Raw genomic sequence first — 19619 nt, 5'->3', positions numbered from 1 at the left:
AGAACGCATATAAACCATTTAAAAATGTCACTTTTACATACAAAAGGTTCTATCGGCTCGTATAACTCAGAACCTGGCCTATTGTTACATTCTTTGCTGGCCGGCTTGATAAAGAAATCGATATAAATTGTCCAGGATCTTGTGCCAAGTCAAATATAGCACCTTGAATTGATCCATAGTTGGAATGAATTGCGTTAAGAATAATATCGTAAGGAATGTTCTTATTAAAGTAATAATAAATTTTTTTAACTGCTCTGACAAAAACATCCTCTTCTGCTTGTGGTCTTTTGGATGGAATTGAGGTATGAGATGTGGCCGTGTCATTTTCTTGTTCAGCTTCACCTTCTTCTATTGTCATTGGAGAAGGTTCGTTTTCGCTTTCTTCATCATATTCATATTGATTAAATTCATCTTCATCTGATGGAAGCGGAGGTGGATAAAAATCATTTTCTGATTCAACACTTTGATCTCCTAATTTGGATAGAAGTTTATTAACCTCTGAAGCATAAGGATTAGGGTGAATAATGTCATTTATGGGACTATCATCAGATTTTGAATCTAAATTTATTTTCGATTTTATTTCTATATCAGAGCCTTCCCCATCAGATTCAGAAGTTGAATAATCTGAATAAAATTTATCATCACCAATGATGGAAAACTTCTTCATTTGGGAACGGCAATTGCTAAGCAAACAAACTTAGTCAAATACTCGGATTAATGATAGATTCAGTTAAACAATTGTTTCAATTTTATTGATTCAAGTGATGAATCTGCAAAAAAAATATTGAAAGTAATTGAAAACACACGCAAAGTTAGGAAATACGATCTTGTAATAATTTTGCTCAATCAGTGAATTTCATAATCAACAGATTTTCAGAAAATTATCCAACATCATCTACATACGATCATAAATTATGTGTATCATTTTTAATGAAAAATGATACTTTTGATATATATTTGAAGTTGCTTCAGTAAATCAAAAATGAAAATTTAGAAATATTAAATACTTTGGCAATTCCTTCTTCAAAAAAGAACATTTCTATCATATTATTTTCTTAATCATTTAATTGAACAAAAAATCTTTCAAAACATAAGCAATTCATTTTTTTGGGTAAAACGAAACGAATGGATTTAAATCTAATTCTCACAACAAAAACATTGGCTATGAATTAATGAAATTAATTAGAAATGCATAATCCAAATGAAATTACAAAAATAATCCTAAATAGAAAGACTTCAAGATATCAACATTTTAGCATATGATGAAAAATATTTTTTGTTAACAAACCAAATGTTATATTAATTGAATATGCAGCATTTTTTGGTTCAGTTTCCATTTACTTATGAATGCAATTATTACATGTATATATGCAGCTGGATGTGGAAATGATGAAATCATTCACTTATGTGAACAAAATTATTCAACATTTAAAGATGCATATGAAGTACCAGTTGAATTTTACTTAAAATTTATAAAACTATTTTATATAGAAATGGTTAAATTACTTCTTGTTCAAGAAGGAATTGATGTTAATGCTAAAGATATTTATTTGTTTTATTTAATATTTATTTAAATAATTTAGAATTTAAAAATAATATTTGGAAATTATTTAAATTATTTTGGACAGCACTTATGAATGCATCTGAAAATGGTCGCATTGATTAATTTTAATAATTCTTTATTTCACAATAATAATTGAAAATTATTTAAATTATTTGATACAGCACTTTCTTTAGCATCAAGTTTGTGTCATTTAGAAAACTTTTCCTTCTAAATAGATAAATTACACACCAAACAAAAAGAAATTAGTGGTAATTAATTTTATAAAGAAATTCTGAAGTTAAGTGTTGTCTGTCTCATTTTTCCTAATTCCACTAAGATTGTTGTAAAATTTCAATTTGGAAAACCGGTTAAAATCTGGATGCCCATATTAACCTCGAAAGTCAAATTTCACTCAAATATTTCTGTTGTGCTCTGAATTCCCGTTTTTTATAAAAAACGTTCTCCAACAAAAAAATTTTTCTAATGTGATCTTCTTCAAATGCACCTGCTTTCTAATTTCCACTCTTTTTATTTTACCATATTATGCTTAATCATTTTTTTTATATCCAATGCGAATTTCAAAAAACGATTGCAAACAGTACAAGGTATTTGGTGAAATGGTTTGTTACCTTTTTCAGAGATACGATTAAAATGCACTGAAACAGAGGAGGATTTTCAATTGATAGAATTTTTTTCGATTTTTTTTGATCGTTATGTAAAGTTATAAAAACAAACACAAATTCCGAATGGGTTGTGGGGCATCTTCAGATGCAAACAAAGAAGCAGTTGACCAAGCCAAAATTGATCAGTGCGTCCTTGATCTAAAGGTAGCTCGTGATAGGCTTAAGAAGTACCAAAACCAACAAGAAAGGACTTCAGAAATCGAACTTCAAAAGGCCAAAGAACTTATTGCTAAGAAATCCATTGAGCGAGCCAAGCTTATTCTTAGGCAAAGGAAACAGCGTGAGACATTAATCATGAATGCAGAAAAGATGCTTCAAAATGTCGAAAATCAAATTAATAATGTTGAGACCAAACAAATCCAAATGGATGTAATGAACAACATTAAAGAAACTAACACTATTCTTAAGCAAATGAATGATCTTATGCCAATCGAAGAAGTTGAAGCAATCATGGATGAGAATGAAGAACAAACAGAACGTCTCAACGAAATCACCAGCCTCTTGACACAGAACATGTCACAGGTTGACGAAGATGAATGTGAGGCCGAATATGAGAAGATGTACAGAGAGATGATGGGTGGAGAAGAACAAGCTTCAGAAAAGGAATCAGGTCAAGAACAAGAACAAGAAGAACCCGAAGAAGAGTCAGAACGCCCACAGAGAGTTGCAATGATGGCATAAGTAAATCGATAATTCAAAAAAGTAAATTTTTAGTTTTTCTTTAGAACTTCATAAGATGTGGACGATCTCCTGGCTTAAGACTGAATGTAGACTTGAGGTAATCAATCATTTCTGGGATCTTTTCTGCTGCTGAATTGATTGCTGCTGCTGAACCAGCTTCATCAACCTTTCCAATATCGAGCTTAGAGGATGTAGCAATTAAGAAATCTTGGTCAATTTCAATTGGTTTGATAGCTGGACCATTGACTTTAACAAGGCCATTTCCATTATCAGCAAAAACAACGCCACGTTTTCCTTTAAATTCACCATCAAGAATAATGACAATAGTTCCGATTTGAATGGAAGAACGTGTTTTTCTTTCTGGAACTGGGATTTCTTCAGGTTTGATTGGATCAATTTCAGCAGCAACAGCTGGGCGTGTTAAAGCAACACGTGGGATCCCATGCCATGTTGGTTTTCTAGGATCTCTCTTTTGGATTGGTGCTATGAAAAGGAGTTCGGCCATTTTTGAAAAGGAAAGGCCAATCGCAAAGTCACTTTTGTACAACCGTTTATTATTGTTTTTCTAGTTTATTTCAAAAGTACTTCATTTCAAAGGTTAAATACCGTTTTCAGGGTGCCCTCCAAAACTGGTCAAATTTACTAAAAATATGAACCATGTCCCGGATTTATTCGTTGGCAATCTTCCTTTCGACATCACTGAAGAAGAAATTCGTCAATTGTTTTCACGTTGTGGAGTCGTTCAGCGAGTTAACATATTAATTGATCAAAATACAGGAAATTCTAAAGGTGTTGCATTTGTTAGGTACTCAACTGAAGAAGAGATGCGCCGTGCTCTCAATGAGTTCAATGATTTTTCCTATAATAATCGAATATTTCGAGTAAAAATTGCTAAAAACAAACAAGAAAGACATGATCAAATCGACAATAAGCCTTACACAAGGTATTATGATGATCAAACCAAAATAGATCCACATCAAAATGATCCTCGAATAAATTCATCTTCTACTTCTGCTCCAAGGAATGGTACTCTTTCATTTGACGACATAGAATCACAGCTAAATGAGCACCGCAATCAACTTATCAACTTACTTTCTATGATCTGCAATTCATGGGATGATGAAATTACTCTTTATAAAGAAATACAAAACCGTACACAACCACAAGAATTTAATGAACTTCTTCCTTTACTCCAGATGCTTCTTCAACAATCTAATGAAGAAAAAGCTCGTCATAGCATTAGTTTTTATCCCAATTCCACACGCCCATTCTAATATTTGAAGAAAATTATATTATTATTCAAAGGAAATCAATCGCAACCAACAAAAAAAAAGTTTTATTTTTGATATTTTTTAGTGCATTGTTTCAATTGCCGAAGTTCTCCAAACGCCTATTTGAGATTTTAATTTTTCGATTATATCATTTGGTACTTTATCATTTGGTTTCATTTTTTCGAACACATCTAACCAATAATCGGTGATATTTTTTGCTTCTTCATTTTGTTGAAGGATATTCATTGATTGAAGTCTTCCTTTAATTTGACGAATTAATTGTAAGTATTGACCTGCAGTTACTGCATCTACCATACAATAATCACTTAACGTCGTGAAATCTGTACCAAGTGCGACAGCTTGTTGTAAATCGACATTATTTGAATGGTTTAAACTTGTACTAATTTCTGGTGTACTATTAAATAATGCAGCGAAAGCATAACTACCTGATAATTTACAATGATTACAAAATGTTCGAATATCTTCTGTCGTTAAATTAAGTGCGTTTTGAACTGTATTAAATTGTGACTGAAGTTCACTAAATAATTTATTATGTTCTTCTGATGTAATATAACCATTACAATATTCATCTTCTAATGATTCGATAGTACTAATTAAACTGTAAAGATTAGCATAACGCCCTTCTTGACCTTCTGGAATTTGATGTTTCGTTTCTTCAACAATTAATAATTGCGTTTCATCTTTTAATGTCGTTTCTCTTTCTATTGCTGACGAAATCATTGTTTGATTTGTTTTGTTTATGTTGAAGTAATTGTTGTTTGTTTCTTCTGAAGAAAAATTCATTTCGCTGTATGTGGTACTTGTAGTGTTATAATATGTCATTATGGAGTTTGGATATATATCATTCGGTGGTCTCATTGTAATTGTTGTTCTTAAATTTGGCGTTGGTTGTAGATATTGGATTTTGTTGTGTTTTTTGTTCTTCTTCTTTGTGTTTTTTGGATTGTTGGGTTGTTCTATGGATTTTTGATATCGCATAAATGGATAAGACATCGAAAGAAATGCACTAATGAAAAAATTATATGTGAAAAAAAAACTTAAACTAAAACTTTGAGATTTGAATTGCTATCATATAAAAGGTGTTTAATTTTTTCTAAATCAAAACTTTTATTTTCATTTTCATATGTAAATATTAAAGGATTATAAAATGATATTTTTATTTTAAAAAATTAGGATATATTTAAATCTTTTTGTAATGTTTAAATTTTAATTAATTATTTCTTCATTTTTTATAATTTCGTCCAAAATTATGGCAGTTTTATAACGTCAAAGTGAAATTTGTTTTTCACAGCTTATATGGTCGGCTAATTATTTCTTTGAAGAAATAATGATAGAAGCCACTTTTGTGTAATTTACACAAACAGTTTTTGAATTAAAATCGACTTTTTCAGAACCGTTTCTTCCGACAGTTTTATTAGAGCAAGCTTCAAGATGTATCCATACATGGGAGCTCAAGGATATGCCCAACAAGGCTATGGTTATGGTCAGATGGGTTACGGAATGGGACAACAGTCCATGGTGCAATCAAACGGATATCCTGGTACACAACCTATGGCTTATCCAGGTGCAACACAAATGCCAACAACAAATATCAACCCTATGGGTGGTGCAGTTCCTCGAAATTTAGGTGCTTCTCTTCAACCAAATGCAAGACCTTCATTTGTTCAATCAATTATCCGCCCAGGACAACTCATAAGTTCTGGACAGCAGCCAGTACCTGGCAATCCTGTTCCATATTCGGGAGCAGTCTCAACGACAGGAACCATGCAAGGTGCAGCTCCACATGCAGCACCAGGATCAACAGGAGGCATGAACGCACCAGGTTCACAAAGCACTGCCCCAGGCTCAGGAAGTAGCCAACCACCAAAACCATCATTCAGAATTCCAGAAGGTCAAGAAGGGCGTTATGCTAATCTTTACAGTTTAATTAGTACTATCGAATCATTAGAAGATGAATATTGTAATGGTTATATTACATCAGAAGAACATAATAAATTATTTAGTGAACTTCAGTCACAATTTAATACAGTTCAAAACGCACTTAATTTAACGACAGAAGATATTCGAACATTTTGTAATCATTGTAAATTATCAGGTAGTTATGCTTTCGCTGCATTATTTAATAGTACACCAGAAATTAGTACAAGTTTAAACCATTCAAATAATGTCGATTTACAACAAGCTGTCGCACTTGGTACAGATTTCACGACGTTAAGTGATTATTGTATGGTAGATGCAGTAACTGCAGGTCAATACTTACAATTAATTCGTCAAATTAAAGGAAGACTTCAATCAATGAATATCCTTCAACAAAATGAAGAAGCAAAAAATATCACCGATTATTGGTTAGATGTGTTCGAAAAAATGAAACCAAATGATAAAGTACCAAATGATATAATCGAAAAATTAAAATCTCAAATAGGCGTTTGGAGAACATCAGTCATCGACTCAATGCATTAAGTAAACGAAACAATTTTGCAATTTTTGTTTAAATTTTGTTGTTTTCTCATTGCAATAAAGTTATCAGTTTGAATTTTGTTTTTAACGTTTTTGGTGAAGTGTTTGAGCTTTTGTTCATATTTGGCGACATGTGATGTAAGATGTATTTATTTTGACGAGTGATACTAGATCGTTAACCGCCGTACGATAGGGAAACGTTTGTGATATACAATCATTATTAAAAATTTATCATCAACAAAACAAACCCAGATATCATTTGTCAGCAAATTTTACTTAATGGCAATAATTTGCGATATGAATTATCACCAGAAATCGACAACTTTATTTCAGTTTTCAATTTTGACGCATTAAAAATGGGTAATTTTAATCTGGCCAAATTACACATTGCGCAATTTCAATTTTTGACACATCAAAATTACTCAACATTGCCGAAGGATGAATTTAATTGATTTCAGGGAATGTATAAATAAAAAATAAAGGCAAAATTAAAAGTTAAAAAATGAACAAAATGAAAAAGCGTTGATTAAACAGAATAACCAGAAAGGAATATAAAGTTAAATAACACATTAAGACAAACAAGCGCTTTGGATAAATGAAATGATTTAACTTTCCATTTATTTAAACTCTAACAGTACATATCAAGTATCTTTTATTTAAAATTTGATGAAATTTTAAAAAATGGTAAACTCATTTCATGATAGGTTGGGTGAATTGTTTCAGGCATTTTTTGAGTTTTTTGAAAATTTTTAAGGTTCAATTTTTTGTGAGAATTGAAAAATCAAGCAAAAATAATTTGATCTATTTAAGTTGTGCTTAAATGATTTCGAGTCACGATTTAAAAACGAATTTAGAAAAGATAACATTAAAAAATATTCAAATTTATGTATTTACTTGAGATATGTTGCTTTCGCTTTGAACTTCTTCGGAATGAAAAACGGCTTTTCAACGGGCTTCCCAATGACAACACCACATAATAGGCGCCCAGGCTCTATGCCAAGTACCTTCTCAATTGCGCTACGGTCAGCGTGCTTCATGCAGCCAAGAACCATTGATTGTAAGCCAAATTCTCTTGATGCAATCATCAAAGCCATTTCAACTATACCTTCATGAACTGGCGTGTGATCAGGTGTGGAACGCTCATTCTTAAGCAAACATATTAAGCAACCAGCATCGCCGGTAATTGGATTTTGAACTTTAAAATTATTAATTCTTTTCATAAATTTGATGCGGCCTTCTTCTTCAATGGTATCAAGTGTTACCTTAGTTGCCTCTTCTATTTTTTGACGGTTTGTTATTACAAGAAGATCAACATCTTGAACATCAAGTCCAGTTGGTGAAAGAAGTGCTGCATCAACAATTGCTTTCAATTCAGCCTCAGGTATAATATAATCTTTTTGATATTGGCGAATTGTTCGACGAGTTATTAAAGCGTTAAGAGCCATAACAAAAAAAAATTTGAGTTTTTCAATTCTGTAAAAACAGAATTTTGCGAATAAACCGTCACATACGCCGATAACCTCAGAAAAATCACTTCATTTTTTCAGTGACGCTGATGAAACAAAAAAATTTAATTCATCCTTATGTAAGCTTGAATTTAGATTGAATGCTTCTGTTTTTGAGTGTAGTAATTTACGTAAGAGGGGTATTTCCTTTGAATGAACAATTTTTTAATTTAAATTGATTATTTGACTAAATAAAAAAATTTATAAAAATATTAAATCACCATTGTTTTGAAACCTTTAAGATTGTATTGGTTCTAGGAAAACATGAGTACATATGCTTTTAGTTGGAGATTTTTTAGTAATTTATCTGACACTTTTTTGACTTCATTGTAAAATGGCGATTTGAAAAGTTTACTTCAAAATCTTCCATTTTTCACGAAAACCGCTAAAATTCGGGTGCACCAAACTATATCGAATCAAAATGAGCTATGAAATCCTTGATGACCCTTTATCCAGCTCTACTACATTACAAACATTGCCTGTACAACAAAGCTCAAAAGGTGTAAAACGTCCACCAAATGCTTATAATTTATATTACATGGAAAGGCATACAATTGAAAAAGCAGAAAATCCTACAATGTCTGGGAATGGGATTTCACAGCTCATTGGCAGGAAGTGGGCAGAAATGTCAGAAGAACAAAAAGCTCCTTATAAGGAAAAGGCAAAAGAAATTAATAACTCATTTCGAATAGATCACCCTGATTATCACTATCAAAAATCAGCCAACAAAGCTAAAACAAAAAATACGCAAAATTTTATACCGCTCAATTCTCATGATAATGATATATTTTCATTACATACACATGAAATGAATCAACAGCAACAAATTGAAATGCAGATACACCATTTGTTCAATTGGCTTGGTATACAAGTAATAAGTAGATACACTTCAATGAACAAGGAGATTAAAGATGGAATCCTTCAATCAGTACAAAATGCCATTCAACAATATGGTTTTGTAAACCAAGAAAATGACATTCATATGTAAGGTACTGTGCTTAATGTCATTTACACATCTTGTTTAAATTTTTCCTGTTTATTATTAAAAATTATTACATTTATATATTATCGAAAGCAAGCATTTTCTTTTTTGCTTAAAAATAATTTTTAAATAGTATCAAATCATTTGCACTTAACCAGCCGATACATTTTTTCAATGAAATTTAATCGGATTTTCTTGATTTTCAAAGGATTACAAAAGCATCAAAGTTTGATGTGTTGATTAAATCAAAATGCTTTATGATGATTCGAATCAAGATTTGTTTGTTTTTGGGTTATATCCTATTAATCCTTTGCAAATAAATGCAAAAATTGATAAAGAAAATGAATCTTATTTAAAATCTTTTAATCCAAGAAAAGAAACACAAAATTTTCGTGTTTTTTCTCATAGAATTTCACCAATTGATCAAACAATGGAATTTTTATTCTTTTCAAGATTATCCAAAGAAGAGATTTGTTTCTTTTGGGACATTCCACGTTTTCATGAACAATTTATTGAAGTTATGAAATATCGAACGAAACGAATATTGATCAATTCGTCAAATCTTCTTAAATATTTAACATTTGATCATAAACATGAAAATGAAACGAATATAAAATTCCAAACGACAGAAAGACAAAATCGAATTATCGAATATCTTCTTCATTCGAATGATAAAACTCTTCAAATTGAAGAAAAAGATTTTTTGGTGTTTCCGATATTAATAAAATATTTAAGTGAAGCGTATGAATGCAAAGGACTATTTCTATTTGTGTTTGAAGAAGAGGAAACAAATGAAAAATGTTATGAAACATTCGAAAGTTATACAAATTTACGAATTTTAAGTTTTAATGTGAACAACGAAAACATTAAATATTTAACAGATTATATATTTCCGTCATTTGATATCAGCGGACAAATAATTTCAAATTATTATTCGTTTTCGATTATATTTATACAATGCGAAACATTAAAAGAAAACGAAAAATATTTTAATTCGATTCATTGGGAAATTGTTATAAATATATCGAAAACACAACAAAAAGTTCCAATAACAAATTGTACGAAAACATTTAACGTAATAATTAAAACATTAAACAACGAAACAAATTCCATAATAAGTGAAACAGACAATAAATATCTAATGCAACTAAGTGAATATGAAACAGTGTTCCAAAGCGAAATGTAATTGCAAATGTGAAATACGTAATAATAAAAAATTGTTAATGCAAATGATTTTTAACGTGTTTTTGGTGTTCGTGACATACCATGAGACATTCGAAATATTTGTAATTCAGATGGACGCTGAAGTCGCGAAGTTACTTCTGATGCAGAAAATATTAAAAATATTTCTTTTATTTTGATTGATAATTATTTGCATAATTTGAAGTTTTAAAATTTGAAAATATTTTAGATAGCTGTCTGTATGTAAGAGAGCACTTATGTGGGAATTGAAAACGGCATTTAAAAATAGTTAAATTACTTCTTGATCAAAAAAAAATTTTGAATGCTAAAGATGTTTATTTGCTTTAATGTTTTATTATTTATTTTAATAGTTTGATACATCAAAATAATATATGGAAATTACATAAATTATTTGAGGCAGCACTTATTTGGTATCTTTGGAACTTCATAAAGAAATGATTAAATTCCTTTATGAACAAAGAGAAATTTATACAAATATAAAAAATTGGTAATATAATTATTGATTAAAGAAATTAAATAGTTCTCCATAATTATAATCTGTTAAATGAATACATACATTGGCCAAAAAATGTAGATAAGAAACTAAAAACACACATTGACCCTCAGCATTACCTTTTTTAGGATCTGTTTTTAGCTCAAGTGTGAATCTCGATTAAGTATTTGCTAAAAAGAGGTGAAATAGAGAAAGTGTTTACAGTAATTATGTATATGATGAAAGAGCTTTCGAATATTTAGCATCTATCATTTCGCATTTTAATCTCAGCTCATCTGAGCTTGCTGCCACAAGAGACTGAATTGAGTTGACTGCCTCCCTTCGTCTCTTACTTTGTAATTTCATAATTTCATCTTGCAGAAATGAAATTTCTCTCTCTAGCATGTCGATTTTTACACCTGTGGAATTCACAAAATATGAAACCATTGCATCTCCTGACTTTGATTCTTGTATAAAATTAGATATTTTAGGGAACATTGAATTATGATGTTTACTTAAACATCTTAAAAGTTTCTCTTTCGAAAAATTATATTTTGTTCTGGTTTCATTCGTTTGAGTCGAAGTATCAACAAGTTTTGGTTTTTGATTATTCGAAAATATAAAATCCGAAGTAATTTTCATCTTTGCTTCCTCACGCTTTGGGGTTACTGTTTGTTTTTGTAATTCTTCGAAGAAGAAATTTCTTTCCTCTCTAAGTTGTGATATTTCTTTTTTTAAATTTTTTTGTTGTTTTAAAAGACGCTCCATTTCATTTTTCATTTCTTCTGACATAAAAGAAGAGAATACATCAATATCTCTTTGTCTATTCTTTGATTTTTCCTCTTGTTCTGGTTGCATTAAAAAAACCGTTTATAAAATTTCTTTATTTACAAAAAAGTTATATTCAAAAAGATGTCAAAACCTTTTAGTTGATATTTTTTACTTAAAAAAAATAAATAAATAAACAATAAAATGATTCTATTCTGAATTATTTTGAAATTTGACAATTACATTTCCATTAATAAATGAAATTGATGCTAATTTTCCTCTTGCAATAATATCAAAGTCCATAGGTACATATTCTTCCATAAAAAAATTTTGTGTTTTTTGGAAATTTCCCACTTCTGTATAAATCTGCTCATTTCTTTTTTGCGTCATTTGTTGTTGAGAATTTTGCATAGCATTTGGTGGAATATCCAATAACTTCACTGTTCTATTTTTTCTTTTACTTCTTCTTTGAGCTGACATAAATTACAGTGTCAGACAATATTGAAACCGGTGTCAAAACCATACACATAAAAAACCGTAATTTCCAATCAAAACCTTTAATTTTGTCAACTTTTTTTATTAGAAAAATAAACTCATCACACATTGCAATCGGGAATTGTGTAAAGTCATAATCCTCCATCTAACGTTAACACAACCAGTTCGAGTTTTTTTCTGGAAATGTTTTCAGCCACCACAATTTATAAATTATTTACAACTTTTAAAACAATTAAAATCTATATTAAAAATCATAATTTTTGTTTTAAAATGTTTTTTAAGTTTCATATTATATTTTGAAATAAAAAGAAAAAAAATTGTTAAAGTTTATCAAGGCCAAATGTTGAGACTTGTTTTCTCCTTAAGAACGGCGTACTCTTAAAGTCATATTGAGGGTCATCATTAGTTGCGCCATGAGCCATTGTATGATACATTCCAACGTTTGCAGGCTCGTCGAATATGTAACCAGTGTTATTCTCCTTATCCGGATACACGTTATCCATTGGGAGCTCAGGGTCAGGCGGAATGAATTCCTTAACTTCATCTCTAACCTTTTTACCAGACTTTCCAGCTCTCTCACTCACAAGCACTCTATTTGTTATAATGTTTCTACTGTTTTGTATTGCGTCGAAAGTTACCACAGGGAAAATGGACAAAACAGCAGTTCCAATCACAGAGAAATAAAACGACGAATTCTTAAACACATAAACACCAGTCTTATATACCAACATCGAGAACTTCATATAAGTTACGACAGTTACAACTAAGGGATATATCAATATACTTCCCCAAATAAACAAATGATGTAACCACGTCCAATAATTACACATGAAAGCGATTCTCAAGTTAACAGTCAAAACAACACAACCATAAACAGTTAAACCAAATTGGCTCAAATCAATTGAATGTCCATCACTATTAATGAATGGATACATTCCGAAATAAGGAACAAAGAATGATATTAATGCGTGTACAATACCTAACAAAAGATTCAACCAAAAGCGTAAATAACTTTGTATCCATTCTCGTCGCCCATCGATGTAATATAACTCCGGTATATTCTCCATTGAGTCTTGTGATACATCTCGTTCCAAACCTGCGTAGATCACTGGTGGCACAGATGTGAAGAAGACATTAAACACAGTATATAATATTGAGTCATAAACTGTGTTACCACTAAATGATGAATAGAACTGAAAGATGATTTGGCAGAACGAGAAGCACATGTTCTTATAGAAACTATAATTAACCAAATCAACGTTTCGATAGAAGTTAAGTCGTCCATGTGTTAACAATAAGCGCTTAAGGAATCGGAATTGTCCAAATGAATAATCAGATGCAAGAACTGCTTGACGACCTTCTTTACCACTAATGCCACATCCGACATCTGCTTCTAATATCATTCCGACATCATTAGCTCCATCGCCTATAGCTAAACATAATTTTCCTGTTTTCTCTCGCATCATTTTAACGATCGAAGCCTTTTGTAATGGGGAAACACGACAACATATAACTGATTGACAACGTTTCGATAATTCATAAAACTTATCAATGTATTCCGGCTTCAACAAATGATATAATGAACCACCTCCTGCAATTAATGCTAATTTAGAAGATGTATCATTTAATCCGTTGTTCATATTTTCCATTAACTCATTAATGTCATCAGTATCTAATATTATTAATTTCATATCGCCCGTCAATAAAGAACATGCAAACCCAATGTTAATAGCTGTCTCTCGTTTATCTCCAGTAATGACCCAAACATTAATCTTCGCTCTTAATAATGACTCGATAGTATCAGGTACACCTTCTTGTAACTTATCTTCAATAGCTGTAGCGCCCAAAAGTATTAAATCATTTTCAATCTCATTACATACTTCATTCACTAATTCATCACGATTTTGGATCGCGCAATTCGCATCGTGGAATCGTTTCGCCCAATCATTATAAAAGTCTTCATCAATAACGCGATAAGTACAACAAAGTGTACGTAATCCATCTGCAGCAAATTGCTTCAAGTTAGAACGTGTCTCTTCTTGATAAGGCGAATCTTTCTTTAGTTTTTGGAAGATCAAATCATCTGCGCCTTTACAATATAATATAATTTCATTAGTTTCTGGATGTCGGATAATGACTGAACTTCTTTTACGTTCTGAAGTGAACTCCAATACAGCCATTACTTCGATGTTTATGTCTTCGCCTTTAACACTTACGACTAAATTCGATGGTGATCGAGATTTAAAGACATATCCCATATCTGCTGCAGCTGAGACTAACGCTGCTTCATCTGGTGATGACGCTTGGAATGCAATTCCATAAGGTTTAGTACTATCAACTTCAGGTATAACTGAATGACATACAGCTAATAACCATATGAAATGCTTAATTTCCATTGGCGCACCATTACGTAAGATGCGTTCGAATTCGGCATCTTGAAATGCTTTACCATTTTTATTGGGCGGTGGTATACTTAGTCCTCTTCGTTTAGCTGCTGCATATGCTATTTCAGTAGTACCACTTCCATATATATGTCCACTAATACTACATTTCATGAACTCCATAACATTACGAGTTAATGTTCCTGTCTTATCTGAAAAGATATATTCGATTTGCCCTAAATCATCAGAGATATTTGAAGTACGTGCATTCGCTGGTACATCATTTTCAACATCATAAAGTTTGGCATCCCAATTGACAAATAATGCTTGGAAAACACGTACAATTTCTAAGGTAACATATAATGAAATTGGAATCATGGCATTAATTATAACTAAATTGGAAACTAATAATATGAAAAATTTAGCGGTTTGATTTGGCATGTTTGACTGGTTTATGAAAAAGTACCAGTGCTTTGACGTATAAATTTGCTGCTTTTGGAATGAAAATCCAATCGCAGTGGAAATAATGCCCCATAAGAAGATGAAACAGAATATTGATATGAGCTTGGCATTAAGGCCTCTTTCAAGCTTTGACTTCTTACTTCGGGCTGTACTTGAATTCATCATTAACTTGGATTCTAAACCAGTATAAACAACAACACCAATGGCAAATTGAGTGTTACGAAGAACACAGCCACGAAGTAATACTTGCTTGTTATCAAGTGGATGTTGAGAACCATTATATTCTAAACAGCCATTAAATGTATAAAGTAAATTGTTAATATCATCGCATTTAATTGTGCCTTGGAAGTTAGTAAGGGCTGATGGATCTGTAATGTTTGCGGTGTTTTGAAGTGCTTGTCGAACTTTAAGATTTGTTTCTCCATCAAGATTACATGTATCTATATAAGCAATTCCATCTTCTGTATTGGTAGAAAAGAGAACCATATCTGCTGGTACTTGTTCATCCTTTCTAACAATAATAATATCACCTACATAAACATTTTTCCATTCAATATCTACAAATTGATTGTTTTCTAGCTTGTGCGCAACGGTGGAGTTAATTTTACAATCGGATTTATACCGCATAAAATCTTCTATGGCTTCACGAACTGCTGAAATGCCCACAACAAGTGCAAGAGGTAAAACAGCAACAGCGGCAGAAATAGGAACACCTGGGACATTAAGTAAAGCAACAACTACTAAAAAGTAAAAGTTTGCTATACGTGAAAATTGTTCAAATAAATTTTTTGGTAAAAATGTCAATATGGTATATTTGGTTGTATGGATAGTATTGTCCACAAATATTGGTTTCCCTTTTTCACCTATGGTATTGTGGATGATAATGGTTCTGCCTTCGCTCTCATCCATCCTGAGGGAATTAGGTTAAACCGCAAAAAAACCGGAAAAAAACGGTTCAAGTTTTGACTTTCACAAGACCGTTTAACGCTTTGTTTCCTGAAATTTGAATGGTTTATTTTATTTGGCTTCTTCGTGATTTATTTCAACGAAAAATCTTCATCATTATTCATGAATAACAAAACTCAAACCTTACTTTGTTAAATATGTCTACTCTAAATTTAAACAAGAAATGATTTCAAAATTAAAATATTATGAAAAACAAATAATGTTTATTCTATTGAGAAAACACAGAAAGAAGTAAAGCAAACCCAAAAAAACTTAAAATTTACAATTTTACAAAATGCTTCATTCTTGATGACCATCGCCCATGGCAGCAATACTCTTATATATCTCTTCCATCTCTTTGGCATGATCCTGCAAAACGTTGTTGAGCAATTTTTCTGTTTCTTCATACTTTTTTTTAAATTGTAATCCATACGAAAGATATTGCTTGTTCTGCTTCTTGAGCTCTTCAATGATTTGGGGTGCTGCATCATTTGTTTGTGTTGATGTGCTTTTTGTTTCCTTTTGGAATTTTGTAAAATCTGTTTGGGAAAATTCAAAAATTCCTTGTTCTTTCGAAATAGATGGTTGATATATAAAAAGATCATCCAGGTCTTCTGTTTCTGATATTTTTTGTTTTTTTGCTATTGCAGCTCCTGATGATTTAATGTAATTTTGTTGTTGTTCCATTAATTGAAGTTTTGCAAACGTATTATCATAATTAGATGACACTGTATCTAAAAGAGATTTTGCATTTCCTAAATCTTTTTCATACTGATTTTTTATGTGTAAAATCAATTGTATTAATCCTGATCCAATTTGCGGTGAAATTTGTTCTAGCTTTTGGAAAACATTCATTACTTCATTCCAATTCACAAATTCGTCTTCTTCTATTTCTTCTGATATCATTAATATCCTTTCTGCAAACTCTGATTCTTCCATTTTTTAAATACACTTTTTCTTTAAGAAAACATCAAACTTGAATTGAACGATACAAAATTGAATGCTATCTCATTTGATTTCATTTTAAATCGAAAACAAAATAAAAACATAGATAATAAGTGGAGATTTGATTTGTTTATTATTTTGTATAATTTTCATGAATTAAATCATGGTAGATTTTAATATTATGAAACAACAAATTTTAAAATTACATTTGCTTTATTCATTATAGACATGTTTCTAAAATGTGTTATTAGTTTTGAAATTTAAATGTATTAAATACATTCGGAAATTGCATAGAAAATGATTTGTCTCAATTCCACAATGTATTTTGAGGACATTTATGATGTAGAATACGCCCTAGAACCTGGGGTGTTTGCAAGGGGCATGATAATATTTGGCGATCATTTCACAAATGGCGATTATCACATTTTAATGACATTGAAAAACAGTGAAGAAGAAATCTAAAAAAAGGTTAAAAGTCTTACGTGCATAGGTAACAATAAATAATTATTTCTAGAAATGCTCAAAATACGTTTATTTCTTAGGAGCATAGATTGCTTGAAGTTTCTTCATGCACTTCTTGAGGTGGCTCATACGGCCTGTTCCTTGTGTGCGCTTTGCGTGTGCTTTCTTGGCCCAGTTGTAATGGCGCATTGAAGCTTCTGGATATCCGCACTTGGCGCACCTTCCTTTCTGAATATGGTATGAGCGACTTCCGCAACGACGGCAGATTGTGTGTGACTTATTGTGACGCTTACCGAATGATGGAGTGCCAGCACCCATTGATCAAAAGGAAAGACCATAACCGCCAAATTGTAGAATTCAATTAAAAAATAAATGTCATACCATTTTCTATCAAAAACAAAATGTCAAAAAATCATTTAGTGAACATTAGTTCAACATATACCAATCATTTATTTTTTCCCAATGATTGAACGTAAAATCGACTTAGGAATTGCAATGGCAGCAACTATGAGTAAGACTAATATTACAATGCATATGTATGAAACAATGCTTGCACCTCCTACTTTTTGAACGGTTTTAAGAGAGTCTGTAGCTTTATTGATTTTTTCATCAGTTTTATCCATGTGATCATTTATTTCTTGACACATATCGATCTGACTTTCAATTTCGTTTCCAATATCTGTGGCATTTTTTAAAGTGGCATCTGCTTGATCCACAAGAACATCAATTAAGGCATCAATTTGCTTATCCTGTTCTTTATTCTCTTGATGAAGTTGTTCTGCGGTGGACATTTGAAAATGTAAACAATTGAAATTGAGATAATTCAAAAAGCAAATTTGAATACTTAAACCCCTTTAATCGTAAACCGTAAATTTCTCAACGCCAAAAAACAAACATTTATTAAATACAGCTTATCATCTGACGAATTGTTTCTTTCCGCCCAGAGAAAATCCTCCTATAAGCGTTCTTATAGAATAACTGAGATATTGCCACAACAATCTTTAGCTCACTTCGGTCTTTTAATTCCATATATCTGCAAATATCGGAAATGTGCATAGTATCTAAATAATTTAATTGTTCGCTTTTCATTGTCTCTGTGCATATGTCATTTAACAATACCGCTTTGTGAACTAATTCAAGTAACTTTTGTTCACAGATTCGGCCACAAAGTGATTTTGGTGCTTTTGATAGAATTTTTATGGTATCAGAAGTCCATTCTGCTGGCGCAATTGGAAAGTGAACATAAGTTTTTGATAACCTGTTATAAATATGATTAATTTTGTTTTGATCGGGATTGACCGCATATAAAACATTTGTTGTATAAGTTTTATAAATGTGGTTTTGAACAGTGAAATCGGTGAACTGAGTGATTAACTTCTTCGAGACATTAATCCATGTCCATGGCCTTTTAAATTGAAATAAGATTTCATATGGAATTTGGGATTGAGGGAGAACACATTGTAAAAACAGACCAGGAACAGGATCATATTGGAGTTTGTCATTTGATAGTTCAAGTTGCTCTGGAAGAAGAAAATGTGATAATAATGAATATAATGATGAACACAATTCTAAATTTGGTGTCTCTATAACAGTAGTCATTTGGGTTTGGAGGTGAGATGTAAGACATTGACTTAAAAAGGTTAGATCGGAGGAAATTGATTCAAATTTTTTTAATTTTATTCCAGAATTCAATATTTGGAGAGCATAATCGGCAGAAAACTTTCGAATTGACTCTGAAAAATCAGTAATTTCAGAATTTTCATCTGTTTGAAATTTATAATATTCCGTTCCAAGCCAATGAATTCCATTAAATATTAATTCATTGATATATGGTGAAGATTTTATCTTTGAAGAATCCATAAAAATTGCCAGTGCATAAAATTTCTTTCTGTATTTAGCAAAATCTGAAATAATTGCAGAAAACATTGTAATTCCATTATCTTTTATATCTTCACGAGAACACCTAAAATCAATATCATTTTGTCTAAAAATATTATTAAGAGCAATTTTAAAATATTCAATGTACTTGATTTGGTGGTAAGTATCAAATTCCCAACAATAATCGAGTGAAATTCCGCTTGAAAGTTCATATGAAGCTCCTCCGACAGATATGAATGGATGTTCTTCTTCAAGAACAATTCTAATGGGAAAGGGAGGATTCATTTTTGTTGGTTGCCCAAAAACAGTACTCTCGGATTCTGAGCTTTATAACTTTCACATTCAATGAAACGAATCTGATTTCTTTGTGTAGTTTGTCAAACTTGAAAGGAGGCCGTTTGATAAATCACACAAGACCATCGTCTTTATTTCAATTGAACTCACCCCACTAATTCAATTTCCGTT

General features: G+C 31.2%; 11 protein-coding genes across 11 annotated transcripts; 3 read left to right on the top strand and 8 right to left on the bottom strand.

Moving 5' to 3' along the window:
* Positions 1-49: 49 nt before the first annotated feature.
* GO595_005911 (uncharacterized protein) lies at positions 50-667 on the bottom strand (the record flags this gene model as incomplete). Its single annotated transcript, XM_067919205.1, has 1 exon — positions 50-667. The coding sequence occupies one exon, from the start codon at positions 665-667 to the stop codon at positions 50-52; it is 618 nt and encodes a 205-aa protein (XP_067773947.1).
* Positions 668-2289: 1622 nt separating this feature from the next.
* On the top strand, positions 2290-2907 carry GO595_005910 (charged multivesicular body protein 6-A; the record flags this gene model as incomplete). Its single annotated transcript, XM_067919204.1, has 1 exon — positions 2290-2907. The coding sequence occupies one exon, from the start codon at positions 2290-2292 to the stop codon at positions 2905-2907; it is 618 nt and encodes a 205-aa protein (XP_067773946.1).
* A 40-nt stretch (positions 2908-2947) lies between these two features.
* On the bottom strand, positions 2948-3412 carry GO595_005909 (60S ribosomal protein L6; the record flags this gene model as incomplete). The annotated part of the gene is made up of 1 exon (XM_067919203.1): positions 2948-3412. The coding sequence occupies one exon, from the start codon at positions 3410-3412 to the stop codon at positions 2948-2950; it is 465 nt and encodes a 154-aa protein (XP_067773945.1).
* A 145-nt stretch (positions 3413-3557) lies between these two features.
* Positions 3558-4181, top strand: GO595_005908 (RNA-binding protein; the record flags this gene model as incomplete). The annotated part of the gene is made up of 1 exon (XM_067919202.1): positions 3558-4181. The coding sequence occupies one exon, from the start codon at positions 3558-3560 to the stop codon at positions 4179-4181; it is 624 nt and encodes a 207-aa protein (XP_067773944.1).
* A 78-nt stretch (positions 4182-4259) lies between these two features.
* GO595_005907 (uncharacterized protein) lies at positions 4260-5192 on the bottom strand (the record flags this gene model as incomplete). The annotated part of the gene is made up of 1 exon (XM_067919201.1): positions 4260-5192. The coding sequence occupies one exon, from the start codon at positions 5190-5192 to the stop codon at positions 4260-4262; it is 933 nt and encodes a 310-aa protein (XP_067773943.1).
* A 438-nt stretch (positions 5193-5630) lies between these two features.
* Positions 5631-6659, top strand: GO595_005906 (uncharacterized protein; the record flags this gene model as incomplete). Its single annotated transcript, XM_067919200.1, has 1 exon — positions 5631-6659. The coding sequence occupies one exon, from the start codon at positions 5631-5633 to the stop codon at positions 6657-6659; it is 1029 nt and encodes a 342-aa protein (XP_067773942.1).
* Positions 6660-7546: 887 nt separating this feature from the next.
* Positions 7547-8101, bottom strand: GO595_005905 (nitroreductase family protein; the record flags this gene model as incomplete). Its single annotated transcript, XM_067919199.1, has 1 exon — positions 7547-8101. One exon carries the CDS (start codon positions 8099-8101, stop codon positions 7547-7549), a length of 555 nt encoding a protein of 184 aa, XP_067773941.1.
* A 4300-nt stretch (positions 8102-12401) lies between these two features.
* On the bottom strand, positions 12402-15833 carry GO595_005904 (phospholipid-translocating P-type ATPase, flippase family protein; the record flags this gene model as incomplete). The annotated part of the gene is made up of 1 exon (XM_067919198.1): positions 12402-15833. One exon carries the CDS (start codon positions 15831-15833, stop codon positions 12402-12404), a length of 3432 nt encoding a protein of 1143 aa, XP_067773940.1.
* Positions 15834-16169: 336 nt separating this feature from the next.
* GO595_005903 (uncharacterized protein) lies at positions 16170-16808 on the bottom strand (the record flags this gene model as incomplete). Its single annotated transcript, XM_067919197.1, has 1 exon — positions 16170-16808. One exon carries the CDS (start codon positions 16806-16808, stop codon positions 16170-16172), a length of 639 nt encoding a protein of 212 aa, XP_067773939.1.
* Positions 16809-17345: 537 nt separating this feature from the next.
* Positions 17346-17594, bottom strand: GO595_005902 (60S ribosomal protein L37-B; the record flags this gene model as incomplete). The annotated part of the gene is made up of 1 exon (XM_067919195.1): positions 17346-17594. The coding sequence occupies one exon, from the start codon at positions 17592-17594 to the stop codon at positions 17346-17348; it is 249 nt and encodes an 82-aa protein (XP_067773938.1).
* Positions 17595-17725: 131 nt separating this feature from the next.
* GO595_005901 (SNARE domain containing protein) lies at positions 17726-18067 on the bottom strand (the record flags this gene model as incomplete). The annotated part of the gene is made up of 1 exon (XM_067919194.1): positions 17726-18067. The coding sequence occupies one exon, from the start codon at positions 18065-18067 to the stop codon at positions 17726-17728; it is 342 nt and encodes a 113-aa protein (XP_067773937.1).
* Between the last annotated feature and the right edge of the window lie 1552 nt (positions 18068-19619).

The sequence above is a fragment of the Histomonas meleagridis genome, assembly GCF_020186115.1.
Source record: "Histomonas meleagridis strain 2922-C6/04-10x chromosome Unknown contig_4, whole genome shotgun sequence".
Classification (NCBI taxonomy): Eukaryota; Parabasalia; order Tritrichomonadida; family Dientamoebidae; genus Histomonas; species Histomonas meleagridis.
The sequence above is the reverse complement of the archived record's forward strand: the minus strand, read 5'-3'. Positions and strand labels throughout refer to the sequence as shown.